At 37.5% G+C, this 19,625-nt stretch overlaps 1 protein-coding gene across 1 annotated transcript; it reads left to right on the forward strand.

Annotated features, from left to right (window-relative positions):
• The first annotated feature begins 6,585 nt into the window (after window positions 1-6,585).
• kcnj16a (potassium inwardly rectifying channel subfamily J member 16a) lies at window positions 6,586-18,968 on the forward strand. Its single transcript, XM_079846181.1, has 2 exons — window positions 6,586-6,665; window positions 17,177-18,968. The coding sequence occupies exon 2, from the start codon at window positions 17,188-17,190 to the stop codon at window positions 18,349-18,351; it is 1,164 nt and encodes a 387-aa protein (XP_079702307.1). The 5' UTR covers window positions 6,586-6,665; window positions 17,177-17,187; the 3' UTR covers window positions 18,352-18,968.
• Window positions 18,969-19,625: the final 657 nt, after the last annotated feature.

The following is a 19,625-nucleotide window of genomic DNA, read 5'->3' on the forward strand; positions in this document are numbered from 1 at the left end:
CATTTCTCTCCGATACGGTAGGAAATTAAATTGGATATGGAGGATTTGAACTGTGATGATGATTGACAGGCCAGTTTAAACGGTGACGGGACCATAGGACGAGACGCACGTAACTAAGCAACAGAGTCGGCGAAGTAGTATGTCCCAAAGCTTGCATACTCTTCTGCTACACAGTCAAAAGTATGTACTTTTTCTTCACAAAAAGAGTACATACTTTTAGGACGTAGTATAAGTAGGCGAATTGGGACGCAGCATTGGTCTCAGACTTTGAGGACTCTGGATTTTATCTCAAGACCGGTCAAGACCACAACTGCAAGGATATCACTAAATTCCCGTTGCATTGTCTGATTTAACATCATTAATGTAAAACTTACTGCTTAAAATGCAATCAATAACTTCGTTGTAATGTGATTTCTTTTGTTACTGTGCTGCCGGGTTCAAAATCAATGCAGCATTGTCTCAAAAATGCCCAAAATTAATAATAATGCTGAGATTCTGAGAATGCGGAGGATAAAAATTCTGAAATTTAGTTTTTTTTTATATAACATAGAATACAATTAAACAATATCACAAGAGAGCTTTTTTTCATGAATATAAGGATGAGTGCAAATTATATTGATTTATACAAACAACAAGAAGTTAATATTAAATTACACATTTTTGACGTTGCCAATTCGGCAATATTTCATTATTAAATGAATCAGCTACTTCGGTTGAATAAATGATTCCATGACTGTTTAATAATGTTAATGTTAAATTAATCTGAACATTATTTATGCAGGTGTAATTATACTATTCTAATTGTATTTATTTATTAAATATAAGACATTTCTCAGACATTAGATATGGATCTTTTAGATTAATTTAAGGAGTGCTGGTCTGGTCTTGATCTTAACTTGGTCTCGCTCTGCCTTAGTCTTGTCTTGGTCTCAACCCCACAAAGTCTTGGTCTTGTCTTGGTCTCGGCACACGCTGGTCTTGATCTCGACTTGGTCTTGTTTAGGTGGTCTTGACTACAACACTAGCATGTTTTGTTTAAGTCACCCATTTGCTTCATCTCCCCTGACACCTAAAATCTATATAAACTACAATGTATACTGCCTTAGTAGACTTGATAGACTGCATGTGTTCTCCATAAAGCATCCTGCTGAAGATACATCCAAGTCTCCTGGTCTTCGCTTCTGAGTTTCCAACACATGATAGGAATGAGAGATATGTTGATTATTATTATGCTTAGAATTGGTTTATAACTGAAATAATAATAGAAATTGCATATACAAATATTGGGTAAAAAGGTCAAAATTATAATCATACTGATTACTACACTACTGTTCAAAAGTTTGGGGTTGGCGGAATTTAAAAAAAAAAAATTTAAGAAGTCTTGAAATATTAAAATTACTACTTTAATATATTTAAAAATGTAAGTTATTCCTGTCATGGCAAAGTCATTCAGCAGCCTTTCTTCCAGTCTTTAGTATCACATGATCCTTTAGAAACCATTTTAATATCCTAAATATGCTTAACATCTTTTTTTGAAAACCATGATTATGGTACATAGTCATTGATGAATAGCAACTTCAAAAGAAAAACATTTATTTATAATATTTTTGTAACAATGTAAAAGTCTTTACTGTCAGTTTTGAGCTATTTAATGCATCCTTGCTGAATAAAAGGTTTTTTTTCCAACAAAAAATATTGACCATGACCTTATCAAAAAATATTTTTTAGAGTGTCAATATGTTTGCTAATTAATCTTTAATCAATAAGTTAATTGATTAAATAACATTAAAAGTCTTGATTAACACTAACAGGGTCTGCTTTGTGGCTGGGGTTAGAAGGGGAGAAATAAAGCCAAGGAAAGTCACAAATTATTGGGCTAATTCAATATTGTTTCATTGGAAGCATGTGCACATACAGGATCTTGATGCCTACTGTACAACATAGAAAAGATCTACAGTTAAAGTAGAAGCAGGGAATAGTTAGATGGAGAAAGTTGTTTTAGAATATCAATATTCCAGGTATGTTTATAATTGAGTTTTTTTTGCATGTCCCGTCTGACTCTGAACTTCGGAAGCGAGTCATATTACAGAAGTTAAATGGCTTGCTCTTGCCGTTTTATGTTCACTGTACTATATTGCCATTTAAATGTTTGCCGTCAGTAAGATTTTTTTAATGAAAACTTTTATTCAGCAATGATGCATTAAATTAGTCAAAGTAAAGTTAAAGTAAAGACATTTATGTTTTAAAGTTTTCTATTTCAAACAAATGGTATTCGTTTTCTTATTTATCAAAGAATTTTCCACAACAATATTAATTTGCACAACTGTTTTCAAGAGGAAGAAGAATAAATGTTATCATATTAGAATGATATCTGAAGGATCATGTGACATTAAAGACTGGAGTAATGATGCCGAAAATTCAGCTTTGCCATCACAGGAATAAATTACATTTTAAAATATATTAAAATAGAAAACAGTTATTTTAAATTGAAATAATATTTCATAATATTACAGTTTACTGTATTTTGATCAAATAAATGCACCTTGAATGCTAATGTAGTTACGTAACATAAATATTCAGTCAGATATGTCATAATTTAGAGGTTAATCATCTGACGAAAAAACTAAAAGTTAATTTGAGACTCAGTAAGTGCTGATATTAAATTTTCTGGATAAATATTACACCGACTGAAGTCATCATGGGATAAATGGAACACTAAGAGACCACATCAAAGTAACTGAATCTGCAGAACTGACAAGGACCCATATGGCGCTGAACTATCGAATGACCCAAATAACTTAATGGTTAACAAAAGACTGTCACACAGAAAATTGGATTGGGCAGAACAACACTAGTAGATAACAATATAGTTCCTCACATATCATTTTACAGAAATCATTCCCACAAATTCCCACACCAGGTTGGATGTCACTGATGCCAAGCATCATTTCAGTCTTACATAAAGATGTTGTATTGTTGCAGACAATTCAGAATACAGAGCGGAAATCATCTCCTTCAACAGTGATTTTTGTCATTTCTGTAGCTTGACAGCCCTCGGTAACCTTTTAACCTTTTAAAAATAGTGTCAAACACTTCTCCTTTTGGGTTTCACAGAAGAAAATCAAATGGGTTTGGAACAATATGAGGGTGAGTAAACTTTCATTTTCAGATTAAATATCTCTTTAAATTCTTTTTATATCAATTATCTGTCCACCGTGATATGTTACTTGCTGTCTGTATACTGTATGCACAAACAACTTTAAAAATATAATCTTGAATTTAATCTTGTGAATCTACACATTGATATTTATGAGTAATTTTCGTTTGTAATAGGATGGAAAAGTTCTGGTGGCTGAACAGTAATTGCTTGTTTCCATTGCATTAAGTTTGCCTGAAGGCACAAAACAGAAGAAACCTGTCCAAAATGTTTATAAGTCAAGCTAACCTATTTCTTTCTCAAGCTCAAGCAAGACAGTGAGATAATTACTCTGCTTATCTGAAATCATAAAAAGGTTCTGCTTTCATGTCCATAAAGAGTGGACATGAACGGGACAAAAGGATGTGGCCCAGTAAAAGGATTTTATCTCGTTTTGAGGCGTTTTTGAGAGAACAGGAGAGAGAATGTAATCTCTCCTCTGCTCCTGTAAACTCTTGAAGAAGAAGAAGAAGAAGAAGAAGAAGAAGAAGAAGAAGAAGAAGAAGAAGAAGAAGAAGAAGAAGAAGAAGAAGAAGAAGAAGAAGAAGAAGAAGAAGAAGAAGAAGAAGAAGAAGAAGAAGAAGAAGAAGAAGAAGAAGAAGAAGAAGAAGAAGAAGAAGAAGAAGAAGAAGAAGAAGAAGAAGAAGAAGAAGAAGAAGAAGAAGAAGAAGAAGAAGAAGAAGAAGAAGAAGAAGAAGAAGGTTTTATTTATATAGTGCCTTTCCACAGCTCAAGGCCGCTTTACATAGTGTTAGACAGTACATTTGCCCTTATACAAAATAGTACATTAACACAACCACATATACAATACAAGCACAGGTCTTATAAGCCACATTATCCAAAATACAAATTAAATAGATATGTCTTTAGCTGGGTCTTGAAGGTAGACAGACATGAGGTATTTCGTAGAGGTAGGGTAAGTGAATTACATAATTTAGGAGCATTAACACTAAATGACCTACCACCAACAGCGGACAACCGAAAACGAAGAGTGGACAAAAGACCAAGCTCAGATGATCTGAGGGACTGAGCAGGAGAGTAGTGGTGGAGTAAGTCAGACAGATATGGAGGTGCAAGATTTTTTAAGGCCTTAAATGTTAGAAGTAAGACTTTAAAATGAATACGTGATGCCACAGGCAGCCAGTGAAGATCATGCAGTAGAGGAGTTATGTGACATGGCAGTTGCTTCAATGCATTTAGGGGTGAGGTCCTGGTCAAGACAATCTCCTGAACTCCAAACTGAATGTCAGAATGGGAAAGAAAGGTGATTCAAGCAATTTTGAGCGTGGCCTGGTTGTTGGTGCCAGACGGGCAGGTCTGAGTATTTCACAATCTGCTCAGTTACTGAGATTTTCACGCACAACCATTTCTAGGGTTTACAAAGAATGGTGTGAAAAGGGAAAAACATCCAGTATGCGGCAGTCCTGTGGGCGAAAATGCCTTGTTGAGGCTAGAGGTCAGAGGAGAATGGGCCGACTGATTCAAGCTGAAAAAAGAGCAACTTTGACTGAAATAACCACTCGTTACAATCGAGGTATGCAGCACCGCATTTGTGAAGCCACAACACGCACAACCTTGAGGCGGATGGGCTACAACAGCAGAAGACCCCACCGGGTGACACTCATCTCCACTACAAATAGGAAAAAGAGGCTACAATTTGCACAAGCTCACAGAAATTGGACAGTTGAAGACTGGAAAAATGTTGCCTGGTCTGATGAGTCTCGATTTCTGTTGAGACATTCAGATGGTAGAGTCAGAATTTGGCATAATGCAGGCTGGTGGTGGTGGTGTAATGGTGTGGGGGATGTTTTCTTGGCACACTTTAGGCCCCTTAGTGCCAATTGGGCATCGTTTAAATGCCACGGCCTACCTGAGCATTGTTTCTGACCATGTCCATCCCTTTATGACCACCATGTACCCATCCTCTGATGGCTACTTGCAGCAGGATAATGCACCATGTCACAAAGCTTGAATCATTTCAAATTGGCTTCTTGAACATGACAATGAGTTCACTGTACTAAAATGGCCCCCACAGTCACCAGATCTCAACCCAATAGAGCATCTTTGGGATGTGGTGGAACGGGAGCTTCGTGCCCTGGATGTGCATCCCACAAATTTCCATCAACTGCAAGATGCTATCCTATCAATATGGGCCAACATTTCTAAAGAATGCTTTCAGCACCTTGTTGAATCAATGCCACGTAGAATTAAGGTAGTTCTGAAGGCGAGTTGCTTTAAAGCAGTTGCTTAATAACTGGGTTTAGAATGTCTAATTCAGATCAACCATTGTGTCACTGCGATAAATTATCTGTAACTCAAGACTTACCATAACAAGCTGGTTAGGTACATGCTGTCTGTGTTTACTGTGACAACATGTCCTCACTCCCGAGAGCATGTTGCAGGTTTTATTTTACTTTAGGCCATTTCATGTTACTTGTATATATTTGTGTACACTCAAATCAAACAGTTAATCAGCTACTCAACCTCATGTTGATCATGATTTTGCTGTTCTGTATTTTGCAGAACATCTACAGTGCTCTTTTACATACAACAAAAAGTGGAAGCTGATTTATAGTGTCAAGCTCCAAAAAAAGCAACATATAATTAGTTTACACAATCCATTCACTACATTCCAAACTACGCAAGCAATATGATATGTGAGGAACATACCAAAAGTCATTTAAAAGTCCTCACCAACAGCTGATAATGTTTTGTTTATTATAAAAGCACATGACGCCGATATGTCCTCTACCACTTTAAATGCTGCAGCTCTTCAAAGTCAGACAGATTTTGATTGGCTGTCAATGTTTTTATTGTTTTCCACCAGCTGTAAAAATTAGAGTGTGATTCTAATGATATTGTTCCTCTGTTTTGTTTTCATTATAGAGGTGGTGTGGACTTCCCTATTCTCAAAGAATTAGAACTTTACAAAACGTTATAGTTATAGGTACAGATATCATCCTTGGTAGGAATGGCACTTTAGACTGCTTAGTAATTTAGCAAATCCTGCACAACATATTTGCTTAAAAGAAGTTATAATATGTGGAACTTGACTTTTTGATTAAGCGGGATCATGTGTTAATATTTATTTAGACAAAAATGTGAGCTTACTTGAACACTGATTTCCTATTGTAAGAAAGACAAGATTGTGCTGAAAGATAATTTATTACACTAATGTATAGATGACCACAAAGCATGGACTAAGAGCCACACTCTAATTTTTATAACACAGTGTCTTTGGTTATTGACGTCTACAACCCATCAGCAGTCACTATGGCTGCAAGCTGAACACATGCTCACACACACAGCGCATGTGAATTTTCTTGAGCATAGGTGCAGGTGGGCTGGTTCTCAATCACACACACTTACCCATTCCAGCCTCTACAGCCAGTGCAGTTTGTGTGCAGTCCTGCACTCAGGTGGAAACTTCAAAGCACACAACACTCTCACAGCAACAAACACAGAGCAGGTAGGCACCATCTGCATTCTTAGTCTGTTTATTTATTCACCAGAAATCAGTTGACCTGTGAGAAGAAATAACTAAAATTATCGTAAAACTTAAATTTGGTGAAAAACAGATCCAGAGTCTTGGTGTTAAATTTGCATGGGTGGTTTTTTAAAGTGCATGAGGTGGACAAAATGTTAGCGTAGTCCTAAAAGACCAGTCATCGTGACCCGAAAAGTGAATGCTATTCCTTGTTTCCTGTTGCTGTCAGACACAGATCAGAAAGAAGCATGTGAGAAGCGATAATTCTAGTCTGATACGTTTTTGGGGCGTTAGAGGAAGGGCTGAGTCAGGATATGGGTGACACTCGAGCTGCTTTAGGGAGGACAAGTCTCAAGCTTTAAATGGGAGCGAAAAATGTGCGTCTAAAAGAACATGCTGTAATCTAAGAAAACACTGGACTCGAATGACCCACAAGCACAAAAGCAGACAGCTGTTTTTAAGGGTGTATTTTTTCCATCTATTGCATTTCATACTTAAAAATAGATTTACATGTTATAAATTAACCATAAATATTATTAGTTAGTAATGTATGTATTGAGCAATTAAAAATTCGTACAAGCGATAATACATGCAGTTCAACTTTTAGACTGTAATAGGGAATTTTCTTGGAACATCTAAAAAGCTGACCAAGCATAAAACATAATGTTGCATAAACATTCCATGCTAATTTGTTTCTATTAATTGTAAACTAATACAATTCTGTTGTCACGTATTCCAGTGACATTAAAAATGTCAACATCTCTGTTTTCAATGTGTGCTTCGGGCAAAGATTAACGGAGCATGGCTAACAGTACTTATGCTAGTAATAAAGTGGCACTTTAAGCATATTGTAATGTGGAAAAGTCCTTACAAGGTGACCAAACAGCTTAGTCCTCATTTCAATTCCTCTACAATCTCTGGGATTTAACTAACATGATTGCAAATTAAATAGTGTACTACACCTGTAACCTGCACGTGCCATCTTCCAAGATCTTTGCTCTTATTATAGGTTTACGTAACATTAAACTTTAGGAGGTTGCGATGGAACTGGTAAAACTTTAGCTAAATAAAGTGCCTCTAACTTCCTGGGAACCGAGAAATTGAAGGTCATTATGGGTGAGACAAGGCCTAGGGCAAAGAAGTTCTGCTCCCCACATACAGGGTGGTTTCGTGCGACTGAACACTGTGTATCTGCATGGACGTTACTAGCTTTAAGTGGGCATGTAATAGTCTTGTAAAGCCCTCGAGCAGTGCAGGAAACATAGCGAAGGTAAGCTGTACTGGGACTCTGACATTTAGAACATTGCCATATGTCCCACATGAGCAGTTTATGCATATGACCTTCTCCCTTAGCTGATTGTGAGAGGATGAATCAATCTTGGATGATCGCACACAATAAGAAACCACACTTTAGACAAGTATCTTTTAGCGATGACATTGACTGTGGCTCTTATGATTGCTTCTAAAACCAGAGCAATGTGCTCCGTGACAATCAAAAATAGTTTGCAGACCAGACACACTAGCATGCAGCATTTCACTATTTTGTACACAGTGAAATTTATCTCTGAATTAATGTGGCAGTCGGGTCAAAACAGTAAACATAGCAGAGAAGGGGGCGGTTTACCTTTCAAAGACACTTACTGTATTACTTGTGCCACAATGATTTGATAAAACATTGGCATCCTTTACTTGACCACATGATCTGGTAGCAGTGTCTGTCATGAGAGACGGTCATCTGAAGGACAAAGCAGAATTACACAATTTTTAGTAAAATATTGTCTGAATCTTTGTGAATTTCCATTCACTGACACAAAAGTGGCCTGTATAGTAAACTGAGAAAATGTTTAGGGAAGTACAAGGTGCAGTTTTTGAGGAGCTGGTTCTGTCTTCTCAGCAGCTTGAAATAATGTAACTGTACATTAAGACAGCTAACCCTAAAAAGAAAAGTCTGTCATCATTTACTGACCCTTATGGCATTACAAAAACATATGACATTTAGATGTTGTTACACTGAACAAGGGCTGAAGCTTCAAGCTTTCTCACACATATTCACAAATATTCAAGCGTCAAGCTTTCTCACACATATTCAAGCTTAGAAAAGATGCAAAACACCACAAACGTGTGTGCTATACTTGTGTGATATATTGCATGTCACAAAACAGCCTTGTGTGAGAAACAGATAAAACATTAACTTCATTAATCACATAATCTCCAGCAGGCTGTTAAATGCTGCTCAAGTCCTGAACAAATTATGCATGGCAATTGGTGAACAAATTATAACAGCATTTGTGAACCATATAAACAAATTGATTCAAAATTGAGAATGATACATTCATGCATGGGACAACACTAATTTAGCAACCATGGAAAATGGTTCCCTGGTTCATTTCCTTTTACAGTTGTGGTCCCAATTATTGGCACCCCCAGTAAATATGACCAAAGATGGCTGTAAAAATAAATATGCATTGTTTATTCTTTTTGATCTTGCATTAAAAAAAAAAAATCTAACCTTTCATTGAAGTAAAAGAATTGAAAGTAGAGGGGGAATCACATTATGAAATAAATGTTTTTCTCTGAAACACGTTGGCCACAATTATTGGCACCCCAGAATTGTTTGTGAGTAAAATATCTCTGAAGTACAGTATATTACCATAAAAATGTACACTTTTTAGCACACCAGGGTGACTAGGAACACAAAATTATCCAGCCATGACTTCCTGTTTCACAGGAGTACAAATATGAGGAAACACAAAGACCAAATTCCCTTAATTATTCATCACAAAGAGTAAAACCAAAGAATATAGTTCTGATGTGCAGCAAAAGATTGTTGAGCTTCACAAAATAGATAGCGGCTGTAAGAAAATAGCAAAAACATTGACAATTCCCATGTTCACCATCAGGGCAATAATTAAGAAGATCAAATCAACTAAAGATGTTACGAATCTGCCTGGAAGAGGATGGGTGTCTATGTCGTCCTAATGCACGGTGAGGAGGAGAGTTTGAGTGGCCAAAGACTCTTCAAAGATCACCGATCGAGAATTGCAGAGAATAGTTGAGTCTTGGGGTCAGAAAGCCTAAAACGAATTATCAAACAGCACCTACATCATCAAGTTATTTCGGAGGGTTTCAAGAAAAATCCTCCTTGCTCATCCGAAAATAAACTCCAGCATATTCAGTTGTCAGACACAACTGGAACTTAAAACAGGACCTGGTTCTATGTAGGGTTGGGTACCGAACTCCGTACTTTTAAGGGCACCGACCGAATTACGCCAGTACTACCGAGTAACGATTCACATTAAATCAATCTGTACCAAATTTCGGTACCTAAGAACGCATCTGGTGACATAGACTAATGTCTGTGAATCTCAAACCACTAAAAGGACTATTTAAATACGAATCCATCGTGTCTCTGTGCGAATGAATGCCGTATACGCACGGTTTACCTCACTCACACACACTCACTATCGCGCGTGACGGTCATATGTTTCCATGCCGTCTCATATGAGGACATGAATGCACGGACGTCATCTCCAGAGCCACTGTGGGTCACTTCATCAGCATTTTACCGTCTTATTTGAGAAAAACTACCGTCATGTCATAAACACACAGAAACTCAAAGGTCTTCACGGAAACCCGTCAAAATAAAAGTTTGGCTAACTAGACATATACATTACTATTGTACAGTAGAATTTAGATACGTCTCAATGTAATAATAATACTAACACTAATGTAATAATAATAAATGATCAAAACTTTATTTTTTAAGTAATAAATAAAAAATGTTCTTCGTGTTTTCATGTTAACCATAAAAAGCTCAGTTGTGCAGCACTTTGTTTGACAAAAAAAAGTTTAATTAACTTAAAAGATCAATTAAATTAATGTCTTTAGTCTTCATTTGATTACCAGAAAATACACAACACATAATTTGTGGGAAATCTTTTCATAGAAATGAAAAAAAAAAAAATAATAATATGGTTGTTTTTATTAATTAAATGAAGTACCTAGTAGCCTACTATTTACTAGTAAATATTACAGTATACAAACATCACAGACAATGGCAGACAGAGACGAGGGCAGCTCTGGTATAATGTCAATAACACTTCTATAAACAACTTACAGGTACTTTACAGTTATTGATGTAAACATCCCTAAAGTACCGAAAAAATTTATCGTTGGGTACCGGTACCGATACCGGTTAAAATGTGAATGGTACCCCACCCTAGTTCTATAGTCAGATGAAACAAAACAAAAAAAGAGCTTTTTGACAGCAAACCCACCAGATGGGTTTGGTGCAAACAGGGAACAAAAGTACCCCATGCCCACATTTAAATATACTGCTGGATTTTTTTTATGTTGTGGGCCTATTTTTTTGCTGGAGGTCCTGGACATCTTGTTCAGATACATGGAATCATGGATTCTAGCAAATACCAAAATATAAAAACAATCAAAACCTGATGGCCTCTGCTAGAAATATTGTAATGGGCCTTGGTTAGATCTTCTATCAAGACAATGATCCAAAACAAACATCTAAATCATCACAAAAAATTACAGACATCTTTGATCACATTTACCAGGGGTTGCAATAATTCTGACCACAACTGTATGTTCTGCAGAAGAAAGAATGGTTAACAGCATCAGGGTGGGTTAATAATGACAGAATGTTTGAGGTGAGCTATTCCTTTAATACATTTTAGGGCCCTAAACTGTGAAAAATTACCCGGCAGTCCGTTCTAATTGAGCTATCTGAAGAGGCCATTGTAAATGTTGCTATTCTGAGACACTGTAAATGGTTTATGCACAACGATTGTCGTTAAGACATATTAGGCATGACGGAAAGTGATGATGTCTAATTCGGAATGTTTGTGATACAGAGACTGCTTTGTGACCAACTCTAGTGCTCTGAATGCCACAACACGACTGTAAATCTCACAGTTCAGTAGGTATGCTTTCAAGTTTACTATCAAATAAATCCATGTATCAATGCAATTATGTATTTAAAATGCTTTATTGTTGACAGTTTGGCCAAACCTACATTGAAAAATCTAAATGATCCATTTCAACTTGCTTTGGTGATGATTTTGTGGTTGTCATTTTTTTGAAGAACTGCAAAAATTATGCTGTGAAATTTATAATTTTTCTTGGTTAAAATACTTTCTACTTTCTCAGTTTAATATGTAGATATAGTAATTAACTAAGTATTTATTGGTAGGATGGTGCACAGAAATTACATGTTTCGCCCTTTAGGACTGACTGAATAATAGTAATAGTGGAAGTTTGCAGTTGTAATTTCATTAATTTAAGGCAATCTTAAAAAAAGGAGACAAAACCACAGGGCCTCTACTGTTTGTATCCCACAGCTCACAAGAGAAGATAATTGTCTTACATTTTGACTATTTCACATGATTACAGAAATATCAATCCATAATCTTAGTGGAACCTGCTGCCCAGTATGGCTGGGTGGAGGTAGCGATCAGTGCAGAGGATGCTCACAGTGGTTTGGCTGTAATAGATCAGTCCACTGCCAAAAGTTCTCCCAATGGGAAGCTTCCATTCCCTTTTCATTTACCTTCTCATGATGTTGCAGTTCAGAGATGCTTCCTTTAATGGTTAATGGAGAAAGCACAGGACTCCACCCAGATAACAGTCTCTTGCTTTCCTGGCTGAGTCCCCTTACCCTGCAGTAAGAAAACACCAAGCTTGTTATCAATATGGAAATCAGCGGGAGGAAAAAAAGAAAGAAAGAAAGAAAACAGAATACTTCACCCAAGCTGAAGACTAATTTACTTATCCTCAACGTTGGTCCAAACCGGTATGACTTTCCTACATCAGACAAATGGAGAAATTCTGAATAATATGGCGGTCACTGATTTTATTACAGTGAAGGTGGACTGGAGCATTTAAACCTTCAAAAAGGATGCAAAAGCAGCAAAGTATGCTATGCAAGTATCACAAATCTACAAATGTTCCACTATAGGCCTATTTCAAGTTGTCTGCTTCGTTGCTTCAGAAGTCTTAGAATACAGCGCAGAAGTCATATGTGCCACTAAGAGTTTCAACTTGTCTTTTTTGGGTTTGGGTGAATTATTCCATAAAGAAGAGTCAATTTAACCAAAATATAAATATCAGTTTGAACCACATTTTTCCCTGACAGAAATTATACAGGTATTACATTTTAAAACTCCATTTAAATGAACTGCTGAACAGATTTCTAGACATTCTAAGATGCTGAATGTTGGTAATGTGAAACGCCTTATAAAACCCATTTAATTCCATAACCTAAAGTATTTGTAAATGAAAGTAGATGTTCAGTGAGGAAAAAAAATTAGGGCAAGACTTTTTGTTATACATCAGGAACTGATTATATCTGGAAAAGTGGGTGTTACAGGACATATCAGAATGGGGTCAGGTGGTTGGAGGGCAAGGATTGAAATAAGAGGAATTGGTGACATCAACTGAAATAAAAAGTATTTTTCGATTCAGAACAAATTATTACATTTGGCTATTTTTATTTATTAACAAATACATTTTCATCATTTTAAATTACTTAATATAATTTTTACATAAAATTTCGGCACTCCATATGAGTCTCTTTTTCAACGCTTCAGTAGCAAATTACAAAATTTGTGGAGGTGAGACAACAGATCTGATGATGAATGAATTGCACAAGATTTAAATTACACTACGGTACTTAAATTACATAAACACATGAAAGAATTACTTAGCAACCAAAGCCAAACTTATGAAGAGAAAAGAACTAAAAAAGACAACCGAGAATAGAAGATATTCGATTTCTCTAAGCACAACTGCTACACAATGTGGTTACGTTTCTAAGAATCCCACAAACTGGAAAGATCACAATGGTTTGTTGCAATGAGGTTTGCATCTCCAGGCAACCAATCTATTATGATAAACTGTATTGACACTGGGCAAAGGGAAAGCTGAAAAAAAAAAAATTACCAAATGATAAACATTCCCAGATTGCCATCTTAAAATAGAACCGGGAAGCCCAAACGTACCAGTCAAACCAACATCCGTCAAAAATTCTGATGAAACACATGAATGAAGTTCTGACACAAAAATAAATCCACAACTGGAAAAATATAGAACTCTTTCTTTCTTTCTTTCTTTCTTTCTTAGTATAGGCCTAGCCTATTTGTCAGTTACATAGCATCAGTGATCATAGAAAAGTAAGAGAGACAAACACAAGTAAATGAATGCCATTGAACAGCAGGAGATTTTCAATTAATTATCTACTTTTCCATGTTAAACATAGACGTTTAATTTATGGTGTTGTGGAAAATGTCATAATTTTTGATGCATCTTTGTGGTTAGGTGTGCGAAAGTGAGTGAGAAAGCATGTGGTTGTTGTGTATGTGCAGAGAATTTTCTTCATCAAGGGCAAAGTTAGTCTGGTCATACTAGCAGATATGTATTTACATTGCCTCCCATTCATAAATGTAATGTGTGTGTTTTTTGTGCATGGGTGTTCGTGTTTACGCTCGTGCGTAAAACCGCAATCAAAAGTCTGTACATCATCCTACTCAAGAGGGGAAAGTCCACGGCGTGGTATTTCTGTTTAGCGTTGACACAAATGATGCTCAAAAACAGACATAAATGTCTACCGTTACACAGGCCATGAAGTGTCTAAATCTGTTCCAGAACATCTGTTTGCATAACTAAATTCTGTGCAAACATTTTAATAAGCTATAGCTAGTATGTCTTAACAACAAGGAAACATAGAGCACTTTGACTTGATGTAAAAGGGGAAGGCATCTGTCAGCTGCTGTCTCACAGAACTAGCCAACATGCATGTACATATGTATTGACACTAAGCCGTAAAGTCAGATTTTATCTTCTTAGTGAGATTTTTCCTCCCCCTTCTCTTTCTGACCCCCGATTTTAGACCCTTCAACAGGGTACAATGTGGATTATGTCAAAAGATCCGGTCTCTGTTCTACTCCAGCATTCCATATGGTGTCCTCAAGTTGAGCTTGTGTTAAGTCATCTCCATAAAATGGCCAAGCCACTGACCGCAACCCGTTTCTTGTTCCACACATCACCACCCAGCCTTAAAGTTGGCCCTAACACAAGTGCGCTTGGCGCTTATGACCAAGAGACAAAGTATGGTGGTGTTTAAAAAATATTTTCTCGTAAAAGTTTGCAAATACTACATTTAGCATTGTGTCCTAAACCCCAATACCACACTGTGGGCAAGTCTTATTTACTTCTTATATCAACAAAAACATCCAATTGAAGCCATATTTTAAAAGATAATATGATACAGTGTTTACTGATAAACCATGCAAACAAAAAGCCAACCTGCCACCTTATTAAGCCACCTGACAACTTTTGATTTTTACCTGTCCAAGACCCCCATCAAGATACATTGAATTTTCAGAGGCATGTTCGACTATATGGAACACAACATTTTAAACAAAAAGTCACCATGACAGTTACTATCACAAACAAAGATGAGTTTAGTGTAAATAAAAATTATTATTGCAAAAAGAATTGTTCACCGAGTGTGGCCAGCAACCATCAAATCATGTTTCATAACAGTGTTTTGTGTAAGCACTGTGAAGGCCCGTTCACACCAAGAATGATGACTATAAACAACTATAACGATAATGATATCAGTGTCCACACCAACATACGATATCGTTCTGTTTATTCTAAGCTCATGCTGCAGTTATGCCATCTGCCAGTTTTAAACACTCGAGCTCAATAAAGTCTTGTGGATTCTGATTGGCTATCATTACAAATCGTAAAAATTGTTGTGACAGTGATTTGAGTATCATTTCTTTTTTTGCCGTTTTCGTTGTGGTGTGGACTTTCAAATATTGAAATTATTTTTAGAACTATATCTTTATCATTAGTTATTGTCCTTGGTGTGAATGGGCCTTAAAACTTTTCGTACATCTATGTGGTCAAAAAGACTCTGAATCTGGAAAATCCCCTGAAGGCATCATTAAATTCTGTGTCAATATCTTTAATGCCTTGTATATTGATTTATCATTTTAGGATGAGATTTACAGATGCCCTGAGAGGCCATGCATTTTGTGTGTGTGTGTGTGTGTGTGTGTGTGTATTATTGTTTTCTGCCTTATTTTCTCAGCACAACAAAAGTTGTTTTCTCATGATCTCATGACAAAAAAAAAGTTTGTTCGACCATTTCTTTGGTCAGCCATAAACCATTTAATCGGCGTCTGTCAAACATCATTCTATAACCATGTAGACGTCTGATCCCTTAAGTTGGCTGGAAATGAAACTGAACACATGTTCAGAATCACTATTGCGTAAATAACGATAAAGCTGTAGCCCACTTCTCAAGTTTCGGACACTGATTTTTTTTACATTGATGAGATTGAATGATGTATCTACACTGATCAGGCATAACATTATTATTGTGTTGGTGCCCCTTTTGCTGCCCCCTTTTTGTATGGTCTGCAACAATGCTTAGGTTGGTGGTACGTGTCAAAGTAGCATCCACATGGATGGCAGGACCCAAGGTTTCCCAGCAGAACATTGCCCAAAGCATCACACTGCCTCCGCCGGCTTGCCTTCTTCCCATAGTCAGTGCATCCTGGTGCCATGTGATCCCTAGGTAAGCGACGCACCCGGGCATCCATTTGATGTAAAAGAAAATGTGATTCATCAGACCAAGCCACCTTCTTCCATGCCCACTGTTGGCGCTTTTGGCGGTGGACAGGGGTCAGCATGGGCACCCTGACTGGTCTGCGGCTGTGCAGCCCCATATGCAACAAATTGCAAAACACTGTGTATTCTGACACCTTTCTATCAGAACCAGTGTTAACTTCTTTAGCAATTTGTGCTACAGTAGCTTGTCTGTTTGATCGGACCACATGGGTCATGGGCCTTCACTCCCCACATGCATCAATGAGCCTTGGCCGCCCATGACTCGGTTGTCGGTTCACTACGGTTCCTTCCTTGGACCATTTTTGATAGATACTGGCCATTGCAAACCGGGAACACCCCACAAGAGCTGCAGTTTTGGAGATGCTCTAACCCAGTTGTCTAGCCATCATAATTTGGCCCTTGTTAAACTCGCCCAAATCCTTACGATTACCCATTTTTCCTGCTTCTAACACATCAACTTTAAGGACAAAATGTTCACTTGCAGCCAAATATATCCCACCCACTAACAGGTGCCGTGATGAAGAGATAATCAGTGTTATTCGCTTCACCTGTCAGTGATCATAATGTTATGCCTGATCAGTGTATCTAATCATACACACACACACACACACACACACACACACACACACACACACACACACACACACACACACACACACAAATCTCAAGTAGTGATCACAACAAAACAAGACAGACAAAATATATAAAAAAGCATGGCCACTCAGGGCTTCCGTAATGATGTGATCTGTATATGTTTGCATGATTCTTCTGGTTAATGTATGTGGAATGTTATGGGTATACCTGTGAATCTGACTTAGAATTTCTCTCATCTCTAGACTAAGGCAGCATGAACTCAAGCACGGTGCAGTATTCCGGAGTGAAGTGCAGTGACAACATTCCTAGTGTGCTCACCGATGACGGCTATTACACTAAGAAGAAACGATACGTAAGAAAAGATGGGAGCTGTAACATGGTTGTGCACCACATTCCAGAGGAGTGGCTTCTCTGGGTCACTGACATCTTCACCACCCTGGTGGAGATCCGCTGGAGGGTCATGTTCTTGACATTTGCCCTCTCCTACATATTATCATGGCTCTTTTTTGGAATTTTGTTCTGGATCATTGCACTGACCCACGGCGATATGAAAGACCCCAACAATGAGCCATGTGTTTATGAGGTGCGAAGTTTTACAGCTGCTTTTCTATTCTCATTAGAGACCCAGACCACCATTGGTTATGGCTTTCGGGGCATGTCGGAGAACTGCATGATCGCCATCATCGTTGTTACCATCCAAGATGTCATCAGTGTCTTCGTTGACACTTTTGTCATCGGCATTGCCGTCGCTAAGATGGCATCTGCCCGTAAGAGAGCCCAAACAGTTGGGTTCAGCAATTGTGCAGTGATCAACTTACGTGACGGTCACCTATGCCTGTCGTGGCGGGTCGGGGACTTCCGAAGGAACCACATGGTAGAAGGGACAGCTCATGCACAGCTGATACAGTACCTGGCACACATCACAGGGAAAGTTGATGTTACATACAAAGACCTCAACATTGAAGAGAACAACTTCATCCTGGCCACCCCAACAACCATAGTTCATAAAATCAGTCCTGGCAGTCCTCTCTACAAGGTGAGCTTGCAGGACCTGAGGAAGGAGAGCTTTGAGCTGGTGGTCTCTTTCACCTACACAGACGACTGCACGGGCATCCTTCACCAGACACGGACATCCTACACTCCAAGCGAGATTCTGTGGGGCCAGCACTTTCAGGAGATGATCAGGGTCACCCACAAGAACTACAGAGTGGACTACGCCCTGTTCAACCACACAGTTAAAGTCCTGGTCCCAGAATTAAGCGCAGAGGAGTATGACCTAAAGAAGCACTCTCAACAGCCAAAACACAAACCACTCCACACAAGTTCTCCAACGCCAGCTGTGGAATTGGTTAATGGGAATAGTCTTGAGACAGAAAAAGCATCCACTAGCAGTGCTGTCCAAGAACATGAGCTATAACAATGGCCTTGATACATCCTGACTCTGCTACAGCACTTTGAAACAGGGCTTCCTCAAAGGCATCACTAGTGTAAGAAATAGTGCACTTATAGTTAGATTTAGACTTGTGCTGTCAGTTAGCAGGAAGATCTTAAAAGGCCCTTCTAACAAAGATAGTATCCTGGGCAAGTACTGGAATATCACATTGAATTCCTGTAGGTACTTTGGCTTTGATGAGAAACCACTTAGAGCACTACTTTCAAAATAATATAAAAGCCATGTGTTTGAATAGTATTTTAATTATGTTCTATATATTGCATGTACTATTAAGCAGCCTTGCACAAAACTGCTAAGATATCTTTGTACACAATGCACATGTGCATTACAGACTCTTCTGTGACCTTGAAGGTTCTTTGATATCCAGAGAAAAAAAGACCTCCTTGATTAAATTATGACCCAAACCCTCAAACTACATAAGAGGCAATGTATCAATTATAATGACAGTGACGTTAACCTGACCAAACTGTGGTCAGTCAGTGTGTCTCTTTGGCATTAGCTGAGGAAGTGCAGAACATTGTTCCACCTTATTTTGCAAAGTGGTTAACCTTTCCGTCCAAACAACTAATAAAATCTTTTGGAAAAAGAGCCCCAGTGACAATTTTCAATATTTACACAGCATGCATCCACTTACCCAAAGGACAATCTGACGGATGATAAATGATCATTTAGCCCTCATTGTATAGTCTACAATGTATGACTGTTGAAAGACCTCCTCTCTCTCTTTCTATACATACTTTTTACACTGGTATATATATATATATATATATATATATATAAAAGTTTTATGTAACAACTATCAAAGATGACTAAGATTTTTAGAGAAAAAATTATTTGTTATGTAGTTTAGTTATATTGTTTTAACACTTTAGTATGGGGAACACCACATAGTCACTATTAACTATGACTTTTGCCTCAATTATCTCCTCATTTAATGCTTAGTAATAGTTAGTAAGGTAGTTTTTGTAGCGTTTAAGTTTAGGGATTGGGTAGGATTAAGGGATGTAGAATAAGGTCATGCAGCATAAGGCATTAATATGGGCTTTATAAGTACTAATAATATCCTAGTAATATGCATGCTAACAGGCAACTACTTAAAATAACCCTAAAATAAAGTGTTACCATAATTGTTAAGCCATACACTGATGTTATCACATTGACCACATACAATAATTTAGCATGACAGAAAAGCTCAAGATGTCCTCTTCAAGACAGACCAGGACTTTAAACAGTGGCAT

The sequence above is a fragment of the Gobio gobio genome, assembly GCF_949357685.1.
Source record: "Gobio gobio genome assembly, chromosome: 20".
Taxonomy (NCBI): Eukaryota; Metazoa; Chordata; class Actinopteri; order Cypriniformes; family Gobionidae; genus Gobio; species Gobio gobio.

Excerpts from the sequence above, each read along its gene's own strand:
- kcnj16a (XM_079846181.1), top strand. The coding sequence starts at position 17,188 with ATGAACTCAAGCACGGTGCAGTATTCCGGAGTGAAGTGCAGTGACAAC.